This window comes from Phycodurus eques, chromosome 7 (genome assembly GCF_024500275.1).
Source record: "Phycodurus eques isolate BA_2022a chromosome 7, UOR_Pequ_1.1, whole genome shotgun sequence".
NCBI lineage: Eukaryota > Metazoa > Chordata > Actinopteri > Syngnathiformes > Syngnathidae > Phycodurus > Phycodurus eques.
This window is the reverse complement of record NC_084531.1, coordinates 31,596,208-31,618,725: the sequence shown is the minus strand read 5'-3', so window position 1 is coordinate 31,618,725 and position 22,518 is coordinate 31,596,208. Positions and strand designations below refer to the sequence as shown.

Here is a 22,518-nt window from a genome sequence, read left to right as displayed (position 1 = left end):
CGAGCGGCTCCAACTACCGGATACAAATTCCTTGTGTTTTTTTTGGACATACTTGGCAAATACAGATGATTCTGATTCTGAAGATGCACTTGCGCTACTTTCCACTCATGAAAGAGTGGAAAGTAGCGCAAGTGAAATCGTATCAAAGAGTGAACGAGACAGACACACGACTCGCACGTGCGAGGTGCCCATGAGTCACATTAAAACCTGGCCCGTGTATCCGTCCGTCCATCCTTCAGTGTTCACGTGTCATCGAGACCACGCCGTATTTGGTGAAAATGAACTCAAGTAAATACAGTTGTTGTTTCATGGCTTAAAGTGTAATGACAACTTTTTGAGTTGAGCCACACACACACACACACACACAATCTGCTCCATATATAAACACAGTGTGTATTCATGTATTTAACACGTGTGGACAAACAGGAAACAGAAAACTACATGACAACAGAAAAACATGGAGCCATGGGGAAAATTTGCTTGTGCAGAGACAAAAGGACATTATTATGGAACATGATAGCAATTTAAGGTCAGATTAGTCCCAAATGTCCTTGTGCTCAAAGTTGTCCTTTGTGGTCAGAATAGTCCCTTGCGGTTGACCTGGTCCCTGTGGTCAGAATGGTCCCCTGCGGTAAAACTGGTCCCTGTAGTCAGAATAGTCTCTTGTGGTCAGCACGGTCCTTTTTGGTAAAACTAGTTCCTGTGGTCAGAATGGTCTCTATGGTCAAACCGGTCCCAATGGTCAGACTGGTCCATTGTGGTCAAACTAGTCAGTGTGCGGTCAAGATGGTCCTTCTGATCAGACTGGTCCCCGTGGTCAAGACAGTCCCCTGAAGATGTCGTACAGAGGTCGGCTCCTCGCCCTCGCCCATCACGATGGTCCGTTGGAGCCATCTTGGTGAGGTCTGTGAGAAAGAGAACAGCGGTGTGAGTGGCGCCCCCTGGGTGGTGATAGGAGAAGGTACATGTGACTCACTGACTCATGTGGCCCGCAATGCGACTCGTGAGCCAGATATTCAGTGATTCATACTCAAGTAACCAGTGACTGGGGATTCTTGAACTCATTCGAATCAGTGACTCACCTCCCACGACGTAATATCGCTGCTGTGCGAATCGTTTGTGCGTTTGTGCGTTGACAGCGTGTCGGATGAATCGACGCTCGAGCAGCTCGGCAGCGTAACGGAGAGCGTCTGCGCGCTTGGCCACGCCCACCAGGTTCCGACGGAGCCAGCGGACGGCGTCGCTACCTGAGCCAGAAAAGCACCGGACGTCGGTGGTTAGCGGTCAGGCGTGGCGGCGGGCGTGCGACGTACCTGTGAAAGCGTCGGGGATGACGATCTTGATCCACATCCGGTCCCGCACTGCCACGCCCGAATCAGACTTCATCATCGCCTTGACGACCGTCGCCATGTCGCTGTCCACGCTCAGATGCTCATCTTCGCCTGAACGCACCACGAACGCGCATCGATTGGCGTGTCTGTCAACTGGACGTATTTGGACAAACGAGGGTCACGCGGTACCGTAAGGTGGGGGGAGCTTCCCCGTCATGGCGGCCGTGTGCCAAACCCAGGAGGCGGGGTCGATGGGACGCACCGGCTCACCTGTTGGACGGACCGCATGTCAATCACGGTTATTACGATATCGTCGTCATCATCATATTTGTTCTTTTGTGTGTTTGGGTTCACTGACCTCTCGGCAACATGAAAACGCCAGTGGGCTTCGGGTCCCAAAACTTCAACAGCGTCAGGGTCAGCGGGCTACGCGCACAAGAAGGTGTGACAGACCCTAAGCTAATAAGAGGATAATTGTGGCGAGCACTCACCCTGGCTTCTTGACAGCATCTCTGAGGACCTGCACGGCCATCGAGCCGCTCACCTTCTCCAGGCTCACCTCGTTCACCTGACATCATCGTCGTCGTCATGTCACACAGACGTGATGTCATTGATGAGGTGACACTCGACGAACCAGGCCCTCATTTATCCAAGATTGTGCGGAACAGGTTTGAAGTTTGTTCGTAGGACTGAAAATGTGTTAATTTAGTTGAATTTGGCACGGTGAACGACTGGTTAGCGCATCTGCCTCACAGTTCTGAGGACCGGGGTTCAAATCCAGCCTGGCCTGTGTGGAGTTTGCATGTTCTCCCCGTGCCTGCGTGGCTTTTCTCCGGGTACTCCGCTTTCCTCCCACATCCCCAAAACATGCATGATAGGTTGATTGAAGACTCTAAATTGCCCGTAGGTGTGAATGTGAGTGCGAATGCTTGTTTGTTTGTATGTGCCCTGCGATTGGCTGGCGACCAGTTCAGGGTGTACTCGCCCGAAGTTAGCTGGGATAGGCGCCAGCACACCCGCGACCAGTCAGGAGGATAAGCGGTACAGAAAATGGATGGATGGATAGTTTCATTTATAATTTTGTGAGTAAGTACACACAAATGTGTGCTTATCAAACATGCGGCCACCTGTCGCACACACACTAGTACGTAATGAGTGTTGATACATCCCACCTGTTCCATACTGCCACACTTGCCTAGCCTTAGCCTAATTTGCATAGACAAACGCCTCCAATTAACCATATAATGTATGAAAAAGAATATCTTGGCGAGACCGAGACTGATTGAGGAACTTGTCTGACAAGTGGAAAGAAACCCCAAAAATACTGTTTGGAACAACCGCGTTACCAACAAAAGGAAAAAAATGAGGTGGGACAGTGGGAGAATTTAAGCGTTGCTGCTAATTCGAACAGAGAAAAGAGTAGTCTCGGAAATCAAAAGAAATGGTTTGACATCAAACTCGACGCCAAAAAACAGGTCACGGCCCACAGGCAAGAATTGTCTTTAAGTAAGTGGAGGAGGACACGCAATTATGGGCAGCCGTGTTGCAGGCGTCATCAGGGACACGTCGTCATGATACGTGCGGCCAACCTCAAGCACGAGGCGCACAATCAAAAAAGAGAAAGAGGAAAAAAACAGATCCTCAGCAGAAGGAATCATCAAGTCCTCTAAAACATTCTGCTTGACTGTTGCGCTGACCTTGGATTTAAGAAAGCAGAGTTTACAAACACCTGCACTGGACATTGCACCCCAAATCATGACGGACTGCGGATATTTCACACTGGAGCTCAAGCAGCTCGGGTTCTGTTCTTCACCCGTCTTCCTCCAAACCCTCGGACCTCGATTCCCGAATGAAAGGCGCACTTTACTTCGATCGGAAAAGAGGACCGCCGGCCGACCGTCCGGTTCGTCTTCTCCTCGGCCCAGTGGAGACGTTTTCTACGTCGGCTCCGACTCAGAAGCGGCTGGACCCGAGGAACCCGACGGTTGTGGCCCATCTCCCGGATGCGTCCGAATGTGGCGGTTTTTGAAGCCGTGACTCCCGCCTCATTGCACTCTTTCTGGATCTCCGCTAGATTCTTAATCTTCTGTTTGATAATCCGCCGAAGCCCACGGTCATCTCTTTTGCCGGTGCATCTTCTCCTGCCACATTTTGTCCTTCCATTGATATGCTTGGACACAGCCCTCTGTGAACAGCAGCCTCCTTAGCTATGAACGTTTGTGGCTTACCCATCCTATGGAGGCTATCAATGATGGTCTTCTGGCCACTTGTCAAGTCTGCAGTCTTCCCCAATTGGAACCCGACTGAAGCAATTTAATGACACCTGGGGAAACCCGGGCAGGTGCTTTGAGTTTAGGAGATGATTAGTGTCTGAGACTCGGGCTGATTTCTTCATCAGCCGCTCTAGTACAACAAACAGTCAATTTACAGAACACTTTGGGGACATAAAGACATTGACAAAAAACAATTGTGCAAAATGATGCAGAGTCCTCTAGCACTTAGAGCAGTTCGAACGACTAATATTGCAATAGTCCGGTGCAATGACCATTGTGCAAAGGGCACTGAGACTTCAAGGAGTGGATGCGGTTTAAAGTGACGAGTAGTGCGATCATCTGGGACAATGTCGGTTGTGCAAATGTTACAGATACTCCTCAATCAGTGTGCAAATGGAGCAGATGCTACTCTGGCATGAGTGGCCAGTATATGCAAATAGTGCAGCATGGCGAGACAACTACAGTGAGTGCACGAGTAATACATAATTGGCCCCACAGAAATGTGACAACGAACTCAAGTCAAAAAATTGCCAGCTTGTTGTAATGGAATTATAGGTTAGGTGTTTAAGAAGTTGATCGCAAGAGGGAAGAAGCTGTCGGAATGTCTACTAGTTCTAGTTTGCGTTGATCGGTAGCGCCTACCTGAGGGAAGGAGCTGGAAGAGCTGGTGCAGACGGTCCGAGAGGATTTTGCACGCCCTTGTCTTAGTTCTGGCAGCGTGCAAGTCCTCAATGGTGGGTAGGGGGGTACCGACAATCCTTTCAGCAGTTTTGATTGTCCGTTGCAGTCGGAGTTTGTCCTTTTTTGTAGCGGCACCAAACCAGACTGTGATGGAAGAACACAGGACCGATTCGATGACCGCTGTGTAGAACTGTCTCAGCGGCTCCGGTGGCAGGCCGTGCTTTCTCAGAAGCCGCAGGAAGTACATCCTCTGCTGGGCCTTTTTGAGGACGGAGTTGATGTTGTTCGCCCACTTCAGGTCCTGAGAGATTGTAATTCCCAGGAACTCGAAGGTCTCGACGGTTGACACAAGGCAGCTGGACAACGTGAGGGGCAGCTGTGGCGAAGGATGCCTCCTGAAGTCCACGATCATCTCTACCGTCTTGGGCGTGTTCAGCTCCAGGTTGTGTCGCCCGCACCACAGCTCCAGCCGCTCCGCTTCCTGTCGATATGCAGACTCGTCACCGTCCTTGATGAGGCCGATGACAGTGGTGTCATCTGCAAACTTCAGGAGCTTGACAGTCGGGTTCGCTGAGGTGCAGTCGTTCGTGTAGAGAGAGAAGAGCAGCGGAGAGAGGACACAACCTTGGGGCGCCCCGGTGCTGATGCTGCGTGTGGATGAGGTGGCCTCCCCCAGCCTGACCTGCTGTGTCCTGCCCGTCAGAAAGCTGTAAATCCACTGGCAGATGGCAGGTGAGACGCTGAGCTGGAGAAGCTTGGTTGAAAGGAGTTCAGGGATGATGGTGTTGAACGCTGAACTGAAGTCCACGCTGAGCTGAAGTCCTCGCGTAGGTCCCTGCACTGTCGAGGTGTTCTAGGATGAAGTGCAGTCCCATGTTGACTGCATCATCCGCAGACCTGTTCGCTTGGTAGGCAAACTGCAGGGGGTCCAGCAGGGGACCTGTGACACTCTTGAGGTGGTCCAGCACGAGACGTTCAAAGGACTTCATGACCACAGATGTCAAAGCGACAGGCCTGTAGTCATTCAGACTAGAGATTGCAGGTTTCTTGGGGACTGGAATGATGGTGGAGCGTTTGAAGCAGGATGGAACTTCGCACATTTCCAAAGATCTGTTAAAGATCTGAGTGAAGACTGGAGCGAGCTGGTCCGCGCAGACTTTGAGGCAGGATGGGGACACATGGTCCGGGCCTGCCGCTTTGTTAATCTTCTGTTGTTTGAAGATGCGTCTCACATCCTGTTCATGGATGGTTGGATGGTGCGGCCGAGTGGGTGTGTGGTGTGAAACTGTCCTTTTCAAATCTGCAATAGAAGGTATTCAAGTCGTTGGCTAGTGTGCTATTGTTCTCAGCTTGGGGGGATCGTCGCTTGTAATTAGTCAGCGATTGGAATGCACGCCAGACTGATTTTGAGTCGTTCGCCCTAAACTGTTTTTCCAACTTTGCCGCATAGATCCTCTTTGCAATGTTAATTTCTTTAGTCAGCTGATTTCTAGCTCGATTTTACAGGGCCCTGTCCCCGCTCTGATATGCATCTTCCTTAGCTTAGCGAAGCTGCTTAAGTTTAGCAGTGAACCACGGCTTGTTGTTGTTGAATGTCCGAAATGATTTTGTTGGTACACAAACCTCTTCACAGAAACCGATATAGGATGTGACAGTGTCCGTATATTCATCCAGGCTGCCAGCTGAATTTTCAAAGACACTCCAGTCTGTGCAGTCTAAACAGCTTTGAAGGTCCATCTTTGCTTCATTGGTCCACTTTTTGACTGTTTTCACTGTAGGCTTCGCACATTTAAGTACTTGCTTGTACGTCGGTATTAAGTGAATTAAGCAGTGATCAGACGAGCCCAGGGCTGCACGAGGTATAGCACGGTATGCGTTTTTTACCGTAGTGTAGCAGTGGTCTAAAGTATTATTTTCCCTGGTAGGACAGTCGATGTGCTGCTTGTATTTAGGGAGTTCGTGGTTGAGTTTAGCTTTGTTAAAGTCCCCGAGAATAATGAGGGGTGAGTCAGGGTGTTTTTTTTTCAATTTCGTTGACTTGTTCGGCGAGCGTTAGCAATGCGGCGCTCGTGTTAGCTTGCGGTGTGATATAGACTCCAGGCAGTATAAACGATGCAAACTCACGTGGCGAGTAAAATGGTTTACAGTTCAGAAACAGCGACTCCAAATGCGGGCTGCAGTGTGTGCTGAGCACCGTGACGTCCGTACACCATTTTTCGTTTATATGGAGGCATATCCCGCCGCCCTTCGTTTTTCCCGATGATTCCATGTCGCGGTCCGCTCGATGAATGTTGAAGCCGGGAAGCGTGACGGCGCCATCGGGTACGGCGTCGCAAAGCCAGGTCTCCGTGAAGCACATGGCCGCGGAACGTCCGAAGTCTTTACTGGTCTTTAACAGAAGATTAAGCTCGTCCATTTTGTTGGGTAGGGAGCGTACATTCGCGAGGTGGATCGAACGGAACGCCAATCTGTGTCCTCTCTTGCGGAGTTTCACCTGAATGCCGGCTCGTTTTCCTCTGTGGCGCCGCTTCCGCATCCATGCGCCGAAAACCGCGGACGCCGCTCCGGTGAGTAACTCGGGGAAAAAACTGAGCGGATTTTCGAAAGTTGGTGACAGAAAGTCCGGAGTAGCCTCCTTGATGGTTAGCAGGTCTCCCCTAGTATTCTAGCTGCAGTCTAGCAGAATGTTTTAGAAGACTTGATGATTCCTTCTGCTGGGGATCTGTATGGAGATGCAGATTTCATCTTCCAGCGGGACCTGGCCCCCGCCCATACCGCCAGAAGCACCAAAACCTGCTTCGATGCCCATGCCACCAGTGCTCGACTGGCCGGCCAACTCGCCGGATCTAAACCCCATTGAGAACGGATGGGGTATTATCAAGAGGAAAACGAGGGGCGCCAGACCCAAAAACAAAGAAGAACTGACGGCAAGCCTCAGCCTCAGCCTCAGCACCAGCACCAGGGAATGCCACGGCGCATCCAGACAGTGATTCATGCAAAGGGATTCCCAACCAAGTACTGAAGATGAAGATATCGTTTTGAAAGTACCATATTTTCATTGATTTAATGTGACCCTAATTTCTTTCTTCTTTTTTTTTTCCCTACAAAAACTGAGAAGTAAATCGTGATTTCTTCACAGTATTTTCAAATTTTTTGAATTCCTGATTTTGTGGATTTTATGAGCTGGAAACCCAAATTATGTAAAAATAAACAAATACTTGAAATTGTTTAAATTGTGGGCCCTGAATCTATAATCTATGAAAGTTTCACTTTTTGAATGGAGTTATGGAAATAAATGAGACTTTTCCATGATATTACAATTTTTTGGAAAGGGTCTGTCTGTATGTAGTACAAATGCAGTCGGTCGTACTCACCCGTATCAAGACGTCCCCCGCGCTCACGCGTCCGTCGGCCGCCGCTGCGCCGTCCTCCGCGACGGATCCGACGTACACGCCGCCGACGTACACGGCGCCGACGTCATCCGGACTTTCCCCAAGCACGCTGACACCCAGGAAGTTACACTTCTCTGCGCACACCCACAAGAACGCAGGCGCACACGCATTTTTGTGGGGAAAAGCAGCCACGACCGCACTGATGTCGTGACCATGAGTAGTATTCATGTCGTAGTTATAGAGCAGTATTATGTAGTATTGGGCTTTCATTCATGTAGAAGCCTCAACTTGTATTGTAGTAGTAGTGTAGCGGCTTTGTAATAGTTTTGTGGTAGTCATGTAGTATGGATGAGGTATAAATATGGTAGGGTGGTCGTAGTGATGTTGTACTGATGAAGTAGGAATGTAGTGGTGATGCATTAGTTAGGGTGTATGTGGTCGTAACTAATTAGTATGTACCGGTATGTAGTATTGATGTTGTACTTTTCAGTACTAGCAGCCATGAGTAGCATTGAGGTTGCATGGATGTACTTCTGAGGTTGTATTCATGTAGTAGTATATATAACCCCAATTCCAATGAAGTTTGGACGTTGTGTTAAACATAAATAAAAACCTAATACAATGATTTGCAAATCATGTTCGACCTCTATTTAATTGCATACACTACAAAGACAAGATAGTTCATGTTCAAACTGATAAAACCTTCTTGTTTTTAGCAAATAATCATGAACTTAGAATTTTATGGCTGCAACACGTTCCAAAAAAGCTGGGACAGGCTCATGTTTACCACTGTGTTACATCACCTTTTCTTTGAACAACATTCAATAAACGTTTGGGAACTGAGGACACTCATTGTTGAAGCTTTGTAGCTGGAATTCTTTCCCATTCTCGCTCGATGTACAGCTTCAGCTGTTCAACAGTCCGGGGTCTCCATTTTCAATGGGAGACAGGTCTGGACTGCAGGCAGGCCAGTCTAGTACCTGCACTCTTTTACGACGAAGCCGCGCTGTTGTAACACGTGCAGAATGTGGTTTGGCATTGTCTTGCTGAAGTAAGCAGGGGCGTCCATGAAAAAGACGTCGCTTGGATGGCAGCATATGTTCCTCCAAAACCTGAATGTACCTTTCAGCATTAATGGTGCCTTCACAGATGTGTAAGTTCCCCACGCCATTGGCACTAACACAGCCCCATACCATCACAGATGCTGGCTTTTGAACTTTGTGTCCATAACAGTCCGGATGGTTCTTTTCCTCTTTGGCCCGGAGGACACGACGTCCACAATTTCCAAAAACAACTTGATATGTGGACTTGTCGGACCACAGAAGACTTTTCCACTTTGCATCGGTCCATCTGAGATGAGCTCGGGCCCAGAGAAGCCGCGGGCGTTTCTGGGTGTTGTTGATAAATGGCTTTTGCTTTGCATAGTAGGGTTTCAAGTTGCACTTACGGATGTAGCGCCGAACTATATTTACTGACATTGGTTTTCTGAAGGATTGAAGACTCTAAATTTCCCGTAGGTGTGAATGTGACTGCGAATGGTTGTTTGTTTATACGTGCCCTGCGATGGGCTGGCAACCAGTTCTGGGTGTATACCGCCTCCTGCCTGAAGATAGCTGGGATAGGCCCCAGCGCTCCCGCGACCCTTGTGAGGATAAGCGGCTCAGATAATGGAGGAATGGATGGTTTTCTGAAGTGTTCCTGAGCCCGTGTGGTGATATCCTTTACGCATTGATGTCGGTTTTTGATGCAGTGCCGCCTGAGGGATCGAAGGTCACGGGCATTCAATGTTGGTTTTCCGCTTACATGCGGCAATTTCTCCAGATTCTCTCAACCTTTTGATATTATGGACCGTAGATGATGAAATCCCTAAATTCCTTGCAATTGTACGTTGAGGAACATTGTCCTTAAACTGTTGGAATATTTTATCACGCACTTGTTGACAAAGAGGTGAACCTTGCCCCATCTTTGCTTGTGAATGACTGAGCAATTCAGGGAAGCTCCTTTTCTAGCCAATCATGGCGCACCCCCCTGTTCACCTGTGGGCTGTTCCAAACAGGTGTTTGATGAGCATTCCTCAACTTTCTCAGACTTTTTTGCCACCTGTTCCAACGTGTTGCAGCCATAAAATTCCAAGTTAATGATTATTTGCTAAAAACAATCAAGTTTATCAGTTTGAACATATATAATAATAATATAATATCTTCTATATCTCTATAATATCTTGTCTTTGTAGTGTATTCAATTAAATATAGGTTGAACATGATTTGCAAATCATCGTATTCTGTTTTTATGTTTAACACAATGTCCCAACTTCATTGGAATTGGGGTTGTATGTAAACGTCTTGGAATAGTATTGCAGTAGTAAAAAAAGAGGTTATGTATCAGTTATATGGCAGTGGTGATGTGGAATGTGTATCACAAAAGCGTGGCATTTGAACAGGGGTGTGTACACTTTTTATATCCAATGTATCACTCTGTTGGTTCTATACTGGTTACGTACTCGTGTGACTCGAGTGCGGACGTGGTGCCGGTGTCGTGGTCACCGTAGTAGTGATGTAGTAATGTTAGGCTCGTGTACTGGTTATGAGGTCCCAATATGTAGTACGCCGTGTACAGCGTGAAGCACGTCGGCGTTGTGCTCACTCACCCAAGTTCAAAGTGACGGTCATCACGTCGCTCGATGTCGAGGAGTCGCTCACGCCGCTGACTGACTCTCGCTGACACACACACACAAAAACAACGCACGTTAATCATCACGTTCACCATGACGACAATCGATACTTGAAGTACTTTCCAAACCCCAAAAGTACATTACCCTCTCCATCTTTTTGGATGCTGATGATGTTGCCGTGGCGACCAGCCCTTCTCTGCTCATCTCACACCAACAAGAGAACGTTTCAAGTGGACGAAAGCGGCGGACAAATGTCAAGAAACTTGCCGTCAAAAGTGATGAGTCAGCAGAATGTCCAACAACAATGAAAATAATCGCAATCAAATTGATCAAACACGAGCGTTCATCACCGCTGGATTCTTTTTCACACACAATATTGCGTGCGTGTAGACTTTTATGCACGGAACAATGGCGGCCCGGTCACGTGACTCACCACGGCCAACGGGAGAGCGCAGCGGCCGAGTGCAACGTAAAGAGCTTTACTGGAGCGGAAGATGCGGCGGCTCGCTCGGACGCCTCGGGGTGGGCGGGTGGCGCCGCGTCGGAGCCGACGATGACTAGATGTCATCGTGCGTTTAGTTTAGGCAAAGACACAGAAAGGCGATTCCAGTTTTGTTTAGAATTTTTATTTGCACATAATAAACTTTCCCTTTGCTACTCGTGAAGATGCGTTCAAAGACACCTGGGAATTTGCCATTTCTTTGCAGCAATCAAGCGTGAGCAGAATGAAGGCTCAATTGAGGCTACACTTCACGGAAGCCGACCGTTAGGACTATTATGGGATTGCGGCAGCACCTGCGCTTGGAGTCAAAGTTCACCGGGACAGACTAGTCCCAGCTACAGTGAATGCATCGCTGTCTGCCCCAAGCACACCCGCACAGTGTACCGGTCGTGTTCGAGTCCATGTATTGATGCTGAAAAGATAAAGAGAGAAGAGTCATCAATACAACAGCAGGTGGCGCTAATTCAGAAGAAAAGCCAGAAAACAAGGAAGAAAAAGATGAGCGGTCCGCAGGCGGGCGGACTCACCGAAGCGCAGCTGGCGGTGGCGCTGGCACTTCTTCCCGACCCGCTTGCGACGCTCGCACAAACCCGAGCCGACCCACGACGCGCGCTTCACCTCCGCGCAGCCTGACAACCACAACGCACGCCGTTGACAAGGCACAAACGCTCGTTTGCGCGCGCTCATATACACACTCACACAAAAAGCTGAACCAGGGCATTCAAACTGACAAAGAATCGGGCGGTCTGCTGGGATAAGGCGCCCAAATGAGCATAAGCGCTACAGAAAATGTAAGAACAACAAGATGGAAAAGAAACAAGAAAAAGGGAACAGAGAGAAAACAAAGTGTTGTTTTTGTTTGTCGTCTTCACGATCTCGTTTGTTGATTTTGGTCTGCGAGCGGGAAGTCTCGGTCTTCCTCATGCCGACACGTTGACGTCTCGCAAGGAGACGCCGTCGGCGTCGGGGGGCCGCAGCGGCGTGAGGCGCGCGTGCGCGTCCTGTTGCCCCTGCGAGAGGATTTGCTGCAGCGTTCGTCGGAGGTTGGGGTGCAGACGTTGCCGAGTCTGCTGGAACGCCTCCACGGCCACGCCGTGCATGGCGCCCGTCGCCAGGTCCTCGTACAGGGGCACCGTGTACATGCGTGACGTCTACAACACGCACGCACGCCAAAAACAAAAACAACAATTCAGCATTACAACACAAATGCATACAGACAGACAGACATACATACATACATACACTCACACACACACATGGAGACACCCGCACATACAAATACTGAGAAACACACATGCACACACACACAAACAAACGTGCGCGAACACATGCGCGCATGTGTGTACAAACCCACCCACAAACCATGTACACACACACACACACAAGAGCATATATACATACACACACACACACATCAAGTCAGCAATACGCTAAAGCAAGTCATACAAACAAACACGCATATATATATATACAGATATACACATGCGTAGACACACACACACACACACAGACTGCAAAAGTGCGTGTGCATGCCGTTGCGTACGTGTTTTCGTAGGAAGTCGTTGAGTCGGGGCACGTCGGGGTAGAAGAGGCTCCTGACGACCATCTGCAGCCAGCGCACTTGTACCTCCGCGTTCAGCCCGTCCAACAGCGACGCGTAACACGCGCGCAGACGAGACATCACCTCTAGCACACGCACACAAACACACGCACACCGTTAGCACGTAACATTTACCACTCCGCCCATCACGACGTCACCGTTGCTGCGCCAAACTCTCGAAAGAGTCTCAAAATCCAAAGCAAAACCCACAGTCGACTAAAAACTAACAATTGGACATTTGGAGCATTTCCTTCTCAGCCTGGAAGTAATCCAACTCCCGAATCACGAGAATTGTCAACATGACAAGATTTGCCAAAAATCCAGAGTAGAATTTGCACTTCAACTTGAGTACAAGGCAGCAAAAATGTTGGAAATTGGATGAAATTGAATTTGCCTTTTTTTTGTGACATCAAAATCTGGTCCAAAAATGCCATCAAATGGACGTAAAACAGTCGAACTTGATCATTTCTCAACATATCTCCTGGACCCTTTGGTTTCGGCTGCTACTCGTGGAAGCCCTTCTCCGAATGGCTGACAAGTTTCAGTTGAAAATATAAGCCGGTACGGGCCGAAATTCCGAGGGAGGGGTTCTCCGAACGACGTTTCAAACGGCGTCGCTTCGTTCGTTACACACATCAAGACAATCGGTCCGTTTTGTGCCAATTTTGCCGCTACCCGACTGAGCGTGTCAAACGCCGGACAATCTCAAGTCGAAGATGATCCTATAAGATCGCCCTTTGGTCTGAGGTGTGTTAAGGGTGGATTCGTCCTGATTTTAGAGTCTGAAACAGGTCGGTGCCGAAAATGTAAAAAAAATGAACGTGTTCAATATTAACGACCAAAAGTCTACATGTATGTGTGGAGAGCCAACTTCTCTCCGAGTCATGACGCCGAGAACGGTGACGCGGATGGAATGTAGCCAATCAAGAAGCGTCCTGACTCGACAAAAGGAAACCATCGTAAATGAAAACAAGCATGTTGTTGCATCCCCATTTCACAAGGCTCCGGCAACCTTCAGGAAACATCCGCACAAAGTCGGAAGTGTTCCGTCTTCTTCGGTTTTGTGAGCTCACGTGAGAATTTGAGATCAGCGCTTGAACAAAAATTGTGTGTGTGGTGTTCTGTGTTGATATTACGAGAGCACACCGCGCACACATTACGAGCAATAGTATTAAACGCCAGATTTTTTATCTTTATGCGTGGAGTCTGTCAAAGATTTAAAAAAATCTTCTAAGATCTGAGAAGTCCTTATGTGTACAGCAGGCTTTAAAAAGCGCAAATGGAAGATTATGAGTGAGAAGAGCAGCAGAACAGCTCACGGACTTCTGTCATCAATTGTTTTTCCTCCTTCTTTTGGAGGATTTTCAATCACTGATTCCATCTTTGTGAGAAAATTCCACCAAGGTGGGGCCCACTTGTCACGTTTCGGATGTGAACGTGTATGCGTGCTTGGACGTGCGTGGACATCTGTGTCTGTGTGTGCGTGTGCGCTTTGCTGTTGTTAATGGCGTCGGCCGCATTGTTGTTTGTGTTTTCGTCCTGTCGACACTGAAAACATAAACTCGCCCGACTGATCTTTGTCGATTTCAATAAAGTTCGCACAACGATGATGATGAGCGCCTAGCGTACCGTGCGTCAGGGGGGTGTGGTCCAGCATGCAGTCCAGAAAAAGAACCACCTGGAAGGTGCTCCAACCCGCCAGGTCCGCCGTGGCGGCCGCCTCCTCCTGCGGCTCAGGGGCGCACCCGCGGGTCCACACGCGGATCAGGTCCCGGACTGGCCCTGTCAGCGTGCCGCCGGCCGACAGATCCGGTTCGCACGGCGGCGCCCCGCAGCCAGTCAGCCAGCGCTGGAAATCCACACCTGACAGGGAGGCCAAGGGTTAGTCGGCAGAGGGAGAACGGAAATCCCGGAATTGCAGACGCCCGCGAACGCACCTTCCTCCTGCGCCGCCTTGGGAAAGGTCGCCAGGAACAAGTCCAGGAAGTCCTGAGTCACCACGCTCTGGAACTTGAATTGGCTGATGTAGTCCTGTCGTCAACGCCATGCAACGCTTTGAGTCAGCGAGCGACCGTGTGTGTGTGTGTGTGTGCGCGCGTGCGTACCGACCCGCAGGAATCCGTCAAAGCGTCTGACGTCCCCGCACAGCGACGACAAGTACGACACGAAGCAGAAACCTTTCTCGTACGTGAAAAGATTCATCAACGTGCTCGGGTTCACGCCTGCCCCAACAGAAACACGCAAATGTCAACAGTGCGCGCATGTCTGTGTGTGTGATGGTTAGGGTGTTGCGAGTATTAGCGTGTGTTTGTGGCCGTGTGTGTGTGTGAACCTGTGTGTTTGTGGCCACATGCGTGTGTGTACCGTCTGTCTATGTGTTAGTACGTACATTACAAACCCCAACTCCAATGAAGTTGGGATGTTGTGTAAAACAAACAAAAAACAAAATACAATGATCTTGCAAATCCGTTTCAACTAGTGGCACAACGATTCATTCATTATATCGATTTCTATTCCTACGATTCAACTGAATCGATGTGTGCTCGGCAAGTTAGCCTTTGAGACGTAAATATATTGATCCAAATCGTTTTAAAAGGTAATCAAGCGATTCTATGGAGATTGGGAAATAACGCACAGGATTTAAGCACGGCAGACTTGATACAGATGTGTTGAATTTAGAAGAAAAAGGCTTGATTTCTGTGGGGCCAATTGTATATGACTCGTGCACTCACTGTAGTCGTCTCACCGCGCTGCACTATTTGCATATCTGTTGTTGACCAACTGGCCACTCATGCCAGAGTAGCATCTGCTCCCTTTGCACACTGATTGAGGAGTATCTGCAACATTTGCACAATCGACATTGTACCAGATTATCGAACTACTCGCTTGAAGTCTCGGCGCCCTTTGCACGATGGGCATTGCACCGGACTATTCCAATATTAGTCTTTCGAACTGCTCTAAGTGCATCTTTTTGCACAACTGTCAAAAAAAATAATAAAAAAATTAAAATAAAAAATGTCCCGCCATTACCAGATAACTAGCAACCCTTTATTGCTCAGTGACTGTTTTTCTCAATGTCTTTATGTCTCAAAGTGTTCTCTGTCAATTGACCGTCTGTTGTCGTACTCGAGCAGCTCCGACGACCGGAGACAAATTCCTTGTGTGTTTTTGGGACATACTTGGCAAATAAAGATGATTCTGATTCTGATTTTTCAGTTAGCACACGAATGTTAGCACTGTCAAGGTTACTTTCTTCGTCGCTTCCTTTTCAACACCCACTCCTTTCTGTAGTGCCACTAGTGGTTGGATGATACACCACAGTATGTGTCTCTGTGTTGTTGTTAAAGCACTTTTTTTAAGTTGTTTAAGATCTCCATCTATCTGGTGGACGGCAGATGAGCAGTAGGCTAGCGAAAAATTATCATTAACGATACGTGTGTGTGTGAATTGCGGCAAATCGCAGTGCACTTTGAAGACAAATGAAAGTACATTAGGAAAATCTTTATATTTAATGACAATTACTTTTTACTCGCTTCCCTTACAAGAAACAACAAGAATCTAAGAACTTTCACCTGCAGTGTCCAGTATGAAAGTATTTATTTCACTGTCACACTGGATGAAATTTGGGCTAAAAAGTTACAGAATTGATTTCCAGCTACCGAATTGTATTGGATCGTATCATTCTAAATGAACCAATATCGTGATACAAATCGAATTGTTGCTAAAACAAATCGTTAAACCCCTAGTTTCAACCTCCTTCAAAAGTACTGGAATGGCGAGGTCAATTCCTTTGTTTTTGTTGTATACTGAAGACATTTGGGTTTCAGATCAAAAGATGGATATGAGACAAAAGTTCATTTCATGTATTTACATCTAGATGTGTGAAACAAAAAAGGACAGAGAAGCGTTTTGTTTGAAGCCACCCATTTTTTCAAGTCAGCAAAAGTATTGGAACAGACATTAAATGAACTTAAAGTGAATAACATTTAATATTTGGTGACATTACCCTTACTTGCACTAACTGCATCAAGCCTGTGACCCATTGAGTTCACCCGACTGTTGCATTCTTCATTTGAAATGTTTTTCCAGTCCTTTACTGCAGCTTCTTTCAGTTCTTGTTTGTTTCGAGGTTTCGCCCTTCAGTTTCCTATTCAGGAGGTAAAATGCATGCTCTGTTGGGTTAAGGTCCGGTGATTGACTTGGCCAGTCTCAGACCTTCCACTTTTTCCCCCCCTGATGAAGTCCTTTGTTGTGTTGGCAGTGTGTTTTGGGTCATCTTGTTGCATGATTATGCTTTTCCCGATTAGTTTGGATGCATTATTCTGTAAATTGCCAGCCAAAATGGTTTTGTAGACTTAAGAATTCATTCTGCTACTACCATCATGAGTTACAGCTTCAATAAAGACTAGTGAACCCGTTCCAGAAGCAGCCATGCAAGCCCAAGCCATGACATGACCTCCACCCATGCTTCACAGATGAGCAGATCCGTTCTTTCTCCATACATTGGCCTTTCCATCACGTTGGTGAGGTTAACCTTGGTCACATCAGTCCAGAAAAACTTTTGTGGCTGATCTCTGTACTACTCTCTGTGAATCCAGTCTGGCCTTCCAATTCTTTTTGCTGACGAGTGGTTTGCATGTATGCCTGTATGTTTCTTTTCTCGAAGTCTTCTTCCAACAGTGGATTGTGATACCTTCACCCCTGCCCAGTGGAGGTTGGCAGGGATGTCACTGACTGTTGTCTTTGGGCGTTTCTTCACAGCTCTCACAATGTTTCTGTCATCAACTGCTGTTGATAGCCTTGGCTGACCTGTTCGAGGTTTGTTGCTCAATACACCGGTAGTTTCTTTCTTTTTCATGACATTCCAAATTGTAGTACTGGCAACGCCCAATGTTTGTGCAATCGCTCTGATCGATTTTCGCTCTTCTCTCAGCTTCAAAACAGTTTGCTTTTCTCCCACAGAGAGCTCTCTGGTCTTCATGTTTGCTTAACAGCAAATGCAGTTTTCACAGGTGAAACCCAGGGCCAAAAACAAGCACCATCTAAAAGGCAACACCTGAGCAACTAGAAAACCCATCAGTCACATGTTCCAATACTTTTGCTCACTTGAAAAGTGGGTGGCTTCAAACAAAAGGTGCTCTGTCCTGAGTTGTTTTAAATACCATGAAATAAAAGCTGGAATTCTGAACTTCTGTCTCATATTCATCTTTTGATCTGAAAGCCAAATGTCTTCGCCATACAACAAAAACAAAGGAATTGACCTTGCCATTCCAATACTTTTGGAGAGGACTGTATATTCAATTGAACACTGTATAAAGACAAGATATTTAATGTTCAAACCGATGAACTTTTGTTTTTTATAACTACTCCCCTTCATTTTGAATTTGTTGCCTGCAACTCGTGAAAGCTGAACCAGGGGGAGTGTTTACCACCATGTGACATCACCTTTCCTATTAACAACACTCGAGAAGCGTTTGGGAAGTGAGGATCCAAATTGTTGAAGCTTATCGTTAAAGAGGTGGAATTCTTTCCCATTCTTGCTTGATGTACGACTTGAGTTGCTCAATAGTCCGGGTGGGGTCTCCATTTTGGTATTTTGCGCTTCATCATACACCTGCACACATTTTCAATGGAAGACAGGTCTGGACTGCTGGCAGGCCAGTCTAGTACTCACACTCTTATACAAGCGAACCACGCTGTCCTAACGCGTGCAGAATGTGACTTGGCCGTTGCATGGATGGCAGCATATGTTGCTCTTAAACCTTTATGGACCTTTCTGCATGCATGGTGCCATCACAGATGTGAAAGTTACCCATGCCAAGGGCACTAAAACCCACCCCGTACCATCACATGCTCGTTTCTATTCAACTTTGCGCTGATAACAATCCAGTTGGTCCTTTTCCTCTTTGGCCCGGAGGACACCACGTCCGCTGTGGAAAATGTGGACCGCGATGACCACAGCACACTTCCAATTTTTTGTCACTCAGTCTCTTTTTTTTTAACGCCTGAGGATCGAAGGTGTCACGGGCGTTCAGTATTGGTTTTTGGCCTTGAGATTTTTCTCAACTTTCCCTTTTGTTGCCCCTCTCAGCTTTTTTACCTGTTGCAGGCATCAAATTCAAAATGAGAGTATTTGCAAAAAAACGACATTCATCCGTTTGAGCGTTAAATATCTTGTCCTGGTTGTATATTCACTTGAATATATGTTGAAAAGGATTTGCAAATCATTTTATTATTATTTTTTTTTAACATCCCAACTTCGTTGGAATGGAGGTTTGTAGAATATGGTAGAACAGTCCATTAATTTCAGTACTCATACATTATATATAAAGCAGTGGTGGCCACACTTTTTTGCTTTGAGAGCTACTTTCAAATGACCGACTCAAAACGATCTACCTACACTAAAAAATTTTTTTTGTATATGTATGTACGCACACACACACAAACGCACGCACAGTGCCGTCAAAATGTATTGACCCCCTTCTCAAATTCTTGTATTTTTGCATAGTTTCCCCACTTGAAGGTCATCAACCAAATGTAAATGCAAATATCACCCAAATTAACTTAAAATGCTGTTTCTAAATAGTGATTTCATTTATGAAGGGGGGGGGGGGAAACTATTCAAAGTTACCTGGCCCTGTGTGAAAACGTAATGGCCCCCAAAACCTAAGAACTGGTTATTGTGTCATGAACTCTGACCTTAAGTGGGTCAAGGGAGGCCTGCAGTTCTTTACAAGTTGTCCTGAGTTCCTTTTTGTCCTCCTTGAGGAGTCATTGCTGCTCTCTTGGTGTAATCTTGTAGGCTGGCCACTCCTGGGCAGGTTCACCACTGTTCCATGTTTTCTCCATGTGAGGATAATGGCTCTCCCTATGGTTCGCTGGAATCCTAAAACTTTGGAAATGTTTTTTGTAACCCGTTCCAGGTGGATAGATGTGAGTTACTTTATTTCTTGACTGTTCTTGAATTTCTTTGTATCGTGTTATTTTGTTGCAGCTCTTTTAGATCTTTTATCCGACGTGCCTTTGTCGGGACAGATTCTGTTTGAGCGATTTCTTGATTTAATAGGTCTGGAGGTAATCAGGCTTGGGTGTGATCAGTGAAAATTAACCCCAAATTGTGATTAGGAAATATTAAATCAAGATTTAACAAGGGGGGTAATTACTTTTTCACACAGGGCCAGGTAACTGAATAGTTTTTTTCCTTAATAAATGAAATCACCATTTAAAAAGAGCCTTTTAAGTTCACATTGTCTGATATTTACATTTGTTTGATGATCTTAAACATTAAAGTGGGGAAACTATGCAAAAATACTAATACTTTTTCACAGCACTGTGTGGACTGTAATTTCTTGTGTATAATGCGCATTTTTTTCTCCAAAGAAATTGTCAAAAGACAATAGTGCGCATCATACATAGGTATAGAGGGAAAATAGAAAAAACCTTCACATTTTATAAATGTATGTCGCCATCTAGAGGTTGAGAAAAAGCTGTACACTTTCATTCCAAAATGTCACCTCCACCTAGAGGTTATGAGAAAGGAGTACACTTTCATTCTAATATGCCACCGCCACCTAGTGGTGATGAAGAATGTGTAGCCTACACTTTCATTCCAATATGTACGTATGACTACATATGTACAGTTGTGCATAGATTTACATACCCTGGCATAATTTGTGAAATATAAATATATATTTGTAAATATATGACTGAACAACAACCATCATTAATTTCTTCATGGTATGTTTTGTTTAATGACAATGTTTTTCTGACATGCTTGACCATTTAATTTGAATCCCATTAAAACAAAATTAAATGTGTTTCGCCTGGTCCTTCATGTTTTCTTTGAAGAATTGTACCCATCTTACAAATTCTGCCTGGGTAATTAAACATATGAACACAACTTTGTGTTTTCTAATTTACTAAATAAAAGTAGGGCTGGGAATTTCAAAAGAAAATAAAAAAGAAAGTATTATGTGTTCAAATAAAGTGCTTAACTTCAGAATAATAATAAATATGGGTAGAAGCAAAATCATGCATTGTAAAAAAGCATTATACATAAGTAGAAGGATTTTCCAGAATTTTGAGGTCAACTTTGTATTGTATGTGTTTTGTACCGGGCTCCAGTTTGACTTGTAGACGACTGACTGGGTTGCTGTCGCCGAGCAGTCGCAGCTGTCTGTGCAGAGCGTCCAATCGTACGGCACTTTCCAGACACGTGAACGCAGCACCTGAGGAACGTGTACGGATGGGAATTACAAACGTCGTCGTTCGACATTTCCCAATATCTCATCCGACATCCGTCGGTCTCTGAGCGCCGGCGTGTCGGGTACCATAGGCCTCAGTGGTGATCCTACGCTGCGCGTACGTGGCGAGGCCTTCGCTCAGCCACATTTCCTCCCAGGTGGCGTTGGTGACGGCGTTGCCGAACCAGGCGTGCGCGATCTCGTGGACCACGTCGATCAGAAGGAAGTCGCTGCTCTCCAGGATGGACGCGATGATGAACGTCAGGCACGGGTTCTCCATGGCCACAATGGGGAACGCCGGCGGCAGGAAGACCAGGTCGCACCTGACGGACGCAGAGTCCGCAAGCGTGTCAGCGACGGCTCGCACCGCTCACATTGTCAATCGCGTGACACGCTCTTTGACCAGTGTTGGCGAGTAACTCATTACATGTGGCGACATTACATCATTTCATTACAAAATGTATGCAATTATAAGCCGTTACTGGGAGAAAATGTGTCATTAAATTAGTTTCTTATGGAAAGTTCCATGATTACAATTTTAGTTACATTTGGAAAAAAAGCTGCAAAAGCTCCCATTTTCTTCCTCTCACTTCCTCCTACTAAAGCAGACGCTTGTGATTGGCTCTCTGGTCATGTGCCATTCTACCGTAGTCTCAAACATGACCTATTTTTCCCCAAACTTGATATCCAAGCGCCACATTGTGGTGCAACCTTTGAGCTTGAAAGTTTGAAAAGGTTTGACTCACAGTTCCACTTCTGAACACATAAAAGAACATTTGACTTTTCAACATTTTCCTCTTTACAACTGATATAATGGAACATTCATGCACTCATCGGGAGGAAAATGCTTCGAGCCGTTTTCCCGAATGTGGAGCTAAATTGTGCATATACCAGATTGGCATAGCCCAAATGTTATTTTGGAAAGTTGAAGGCAAAAGCGCCCCCCGCTGGCTAGGAGGTGAATCGATTCAAAGGATTTGTTGAATCCATACCCAACAGGGAGGGGAAGATCACCATTAGTTGCGCACTCTGCCGACGAAGCTATCCGGACCTCTCTCCTGACTAATCACATGACTGTTGACCAATCACACGACTGCTCTCATGACTCCTCACATGACCAATCATGTCCCTGCGGCGACCAATCCCACGCCACTGACCTCCCCCACAGGTACGGTCCAAAGAGTCCCTCCGCTACGGTCAGCCATCGCTCCACGCTGCCGCCTAGCTTCTTGGCGGCGCACGACAGCAGACACGGCTCGGCCCACACGCGGCTCCTGACGAGACGAGAAGAACGACGTGAGCGGGCGACGAAGGGCAGAGAAAGGGCGACAAGAGGGCGGGCACCTGGGTCCGACGTCCACGTGCTGGAGGTTTCCCGCCACCAGCGCCACCAGGTAGGCAGGCACCGGCGCGTCCATGGAAAAGTGGAACACACGCTCCGCTTTGGAGTACCAACTACGGGACGCGCTCATCAGAACCGTCACGTCGTCCGGAACCTGGCAGGCACACACGCAAGAGTCATTTGCGTGATATAAGACATAAACGTAGTGCCTGGGCACCAAAACTTCATTGACGATAGGGATCTTTATATAGTGGACCTCGATAAATGCCTAAAAAGTCCATTAAAAATCCCTTTGCATGAGTCGGGAGTCGTCAACGAGTCGCAGTCCCTGCGTTCGCAATCATTCATCATTGCCGACTCACGAATCTCTATGGAGCAGGGTGGCCCCAAACTGTTACGAGCCTTTGCGAGATCACACGAGTCAGAGAACTTTCGCTCGGCCATGTGTGTCAATGACAAAATGAGTAGTATAAGACTACTTTC

General features: G+C 46.9%; 2 protein-coding genes across 3 annotated transcripts in view; both read right to left on the bottom strand.

Moving 5' to 3' along the window:
• Positions 1-146: 146 nt before the first annotated feature.
• Positions 147-8,315, bottom strand: LOC133404942 (segment polarity protein dishevelled homolog DVL-3-like). Its single transcript, XM_061681478.1, has 7 exons — positions 7,660-8,315; positions 1,823-1,899; positions 1,690-1,757; positions 1,521-1,601; positions 1,314-1,442; positions 1,083-1,247; positions 147-905 (listed from the first exon to the last, which is right to left on the bottom strand). The coding sequence occupies exons 1-7, from the start codon at positions 7,945-7,947 to the stop codon at positions 694-696; spliced, it is 1,020 nt and encodes a 339-aa protein (XP_061537462.1). The 5' UTR covers positions 7,948-8,315; the 3' UTR covers positions 147-693.
• rnpepl1 (arginyl aminopeptidase like 1) overlaps positions 6,332-22,518 on the bottom strand; it is a 20,990-nt gene continuing 4,803 nt past the window's right edge. The window contains exons 3-14 of one of the 2 annotated variants that reach the window (XM_061681477.1): positions 22,038-22,189; positions 21,851-21,967; positions 20,781-21,016; positions 20,565-20,678; positions 14,560-14,672; positions 14,388-14,481; positions 14,080-14,313; positions 12,394-12,536; positions 11,378-12,001; positions 10,493-11,262; positions 10,325-10,394; positions 6,332-7,811 (exon numbers count right to left, since the gene is read on the bottom strand). In XM_061681477.1, coding sequence (XP_061537461.1) covers positions 11,771-12,001; positions 12,394-12,536; positions 14,080-14,313; positions 14,388-14,481; positions 14,560-14,672; positions 20,565-20,678; positions 20,781-21,016; positions 21,851-21,967; positions 22,038-22,189 — 1,434 coding nt within the window. In that variant the 3' untranslated portion in view covers positions 6,332-7,811; positions 10,325-10,394; positions 10,493-11,262; positions 11,378-11,770. Of the gene's footprint in view, positions 7,812-10,324; positions 11,263-11,377; positions 12,002-12,393; positions 12,537-14,079; positions 14,314-14,387; positions 14,482-14,559; positions 14,673-20,564; positions 20,679-20,780; positions 21,017-21,850; positions 21,968-22,037; positions 22,190-22,518 lie in introns of both variants that reach the window. The other variant, XM_061681476.1, reaches the window with a different exon arrangement.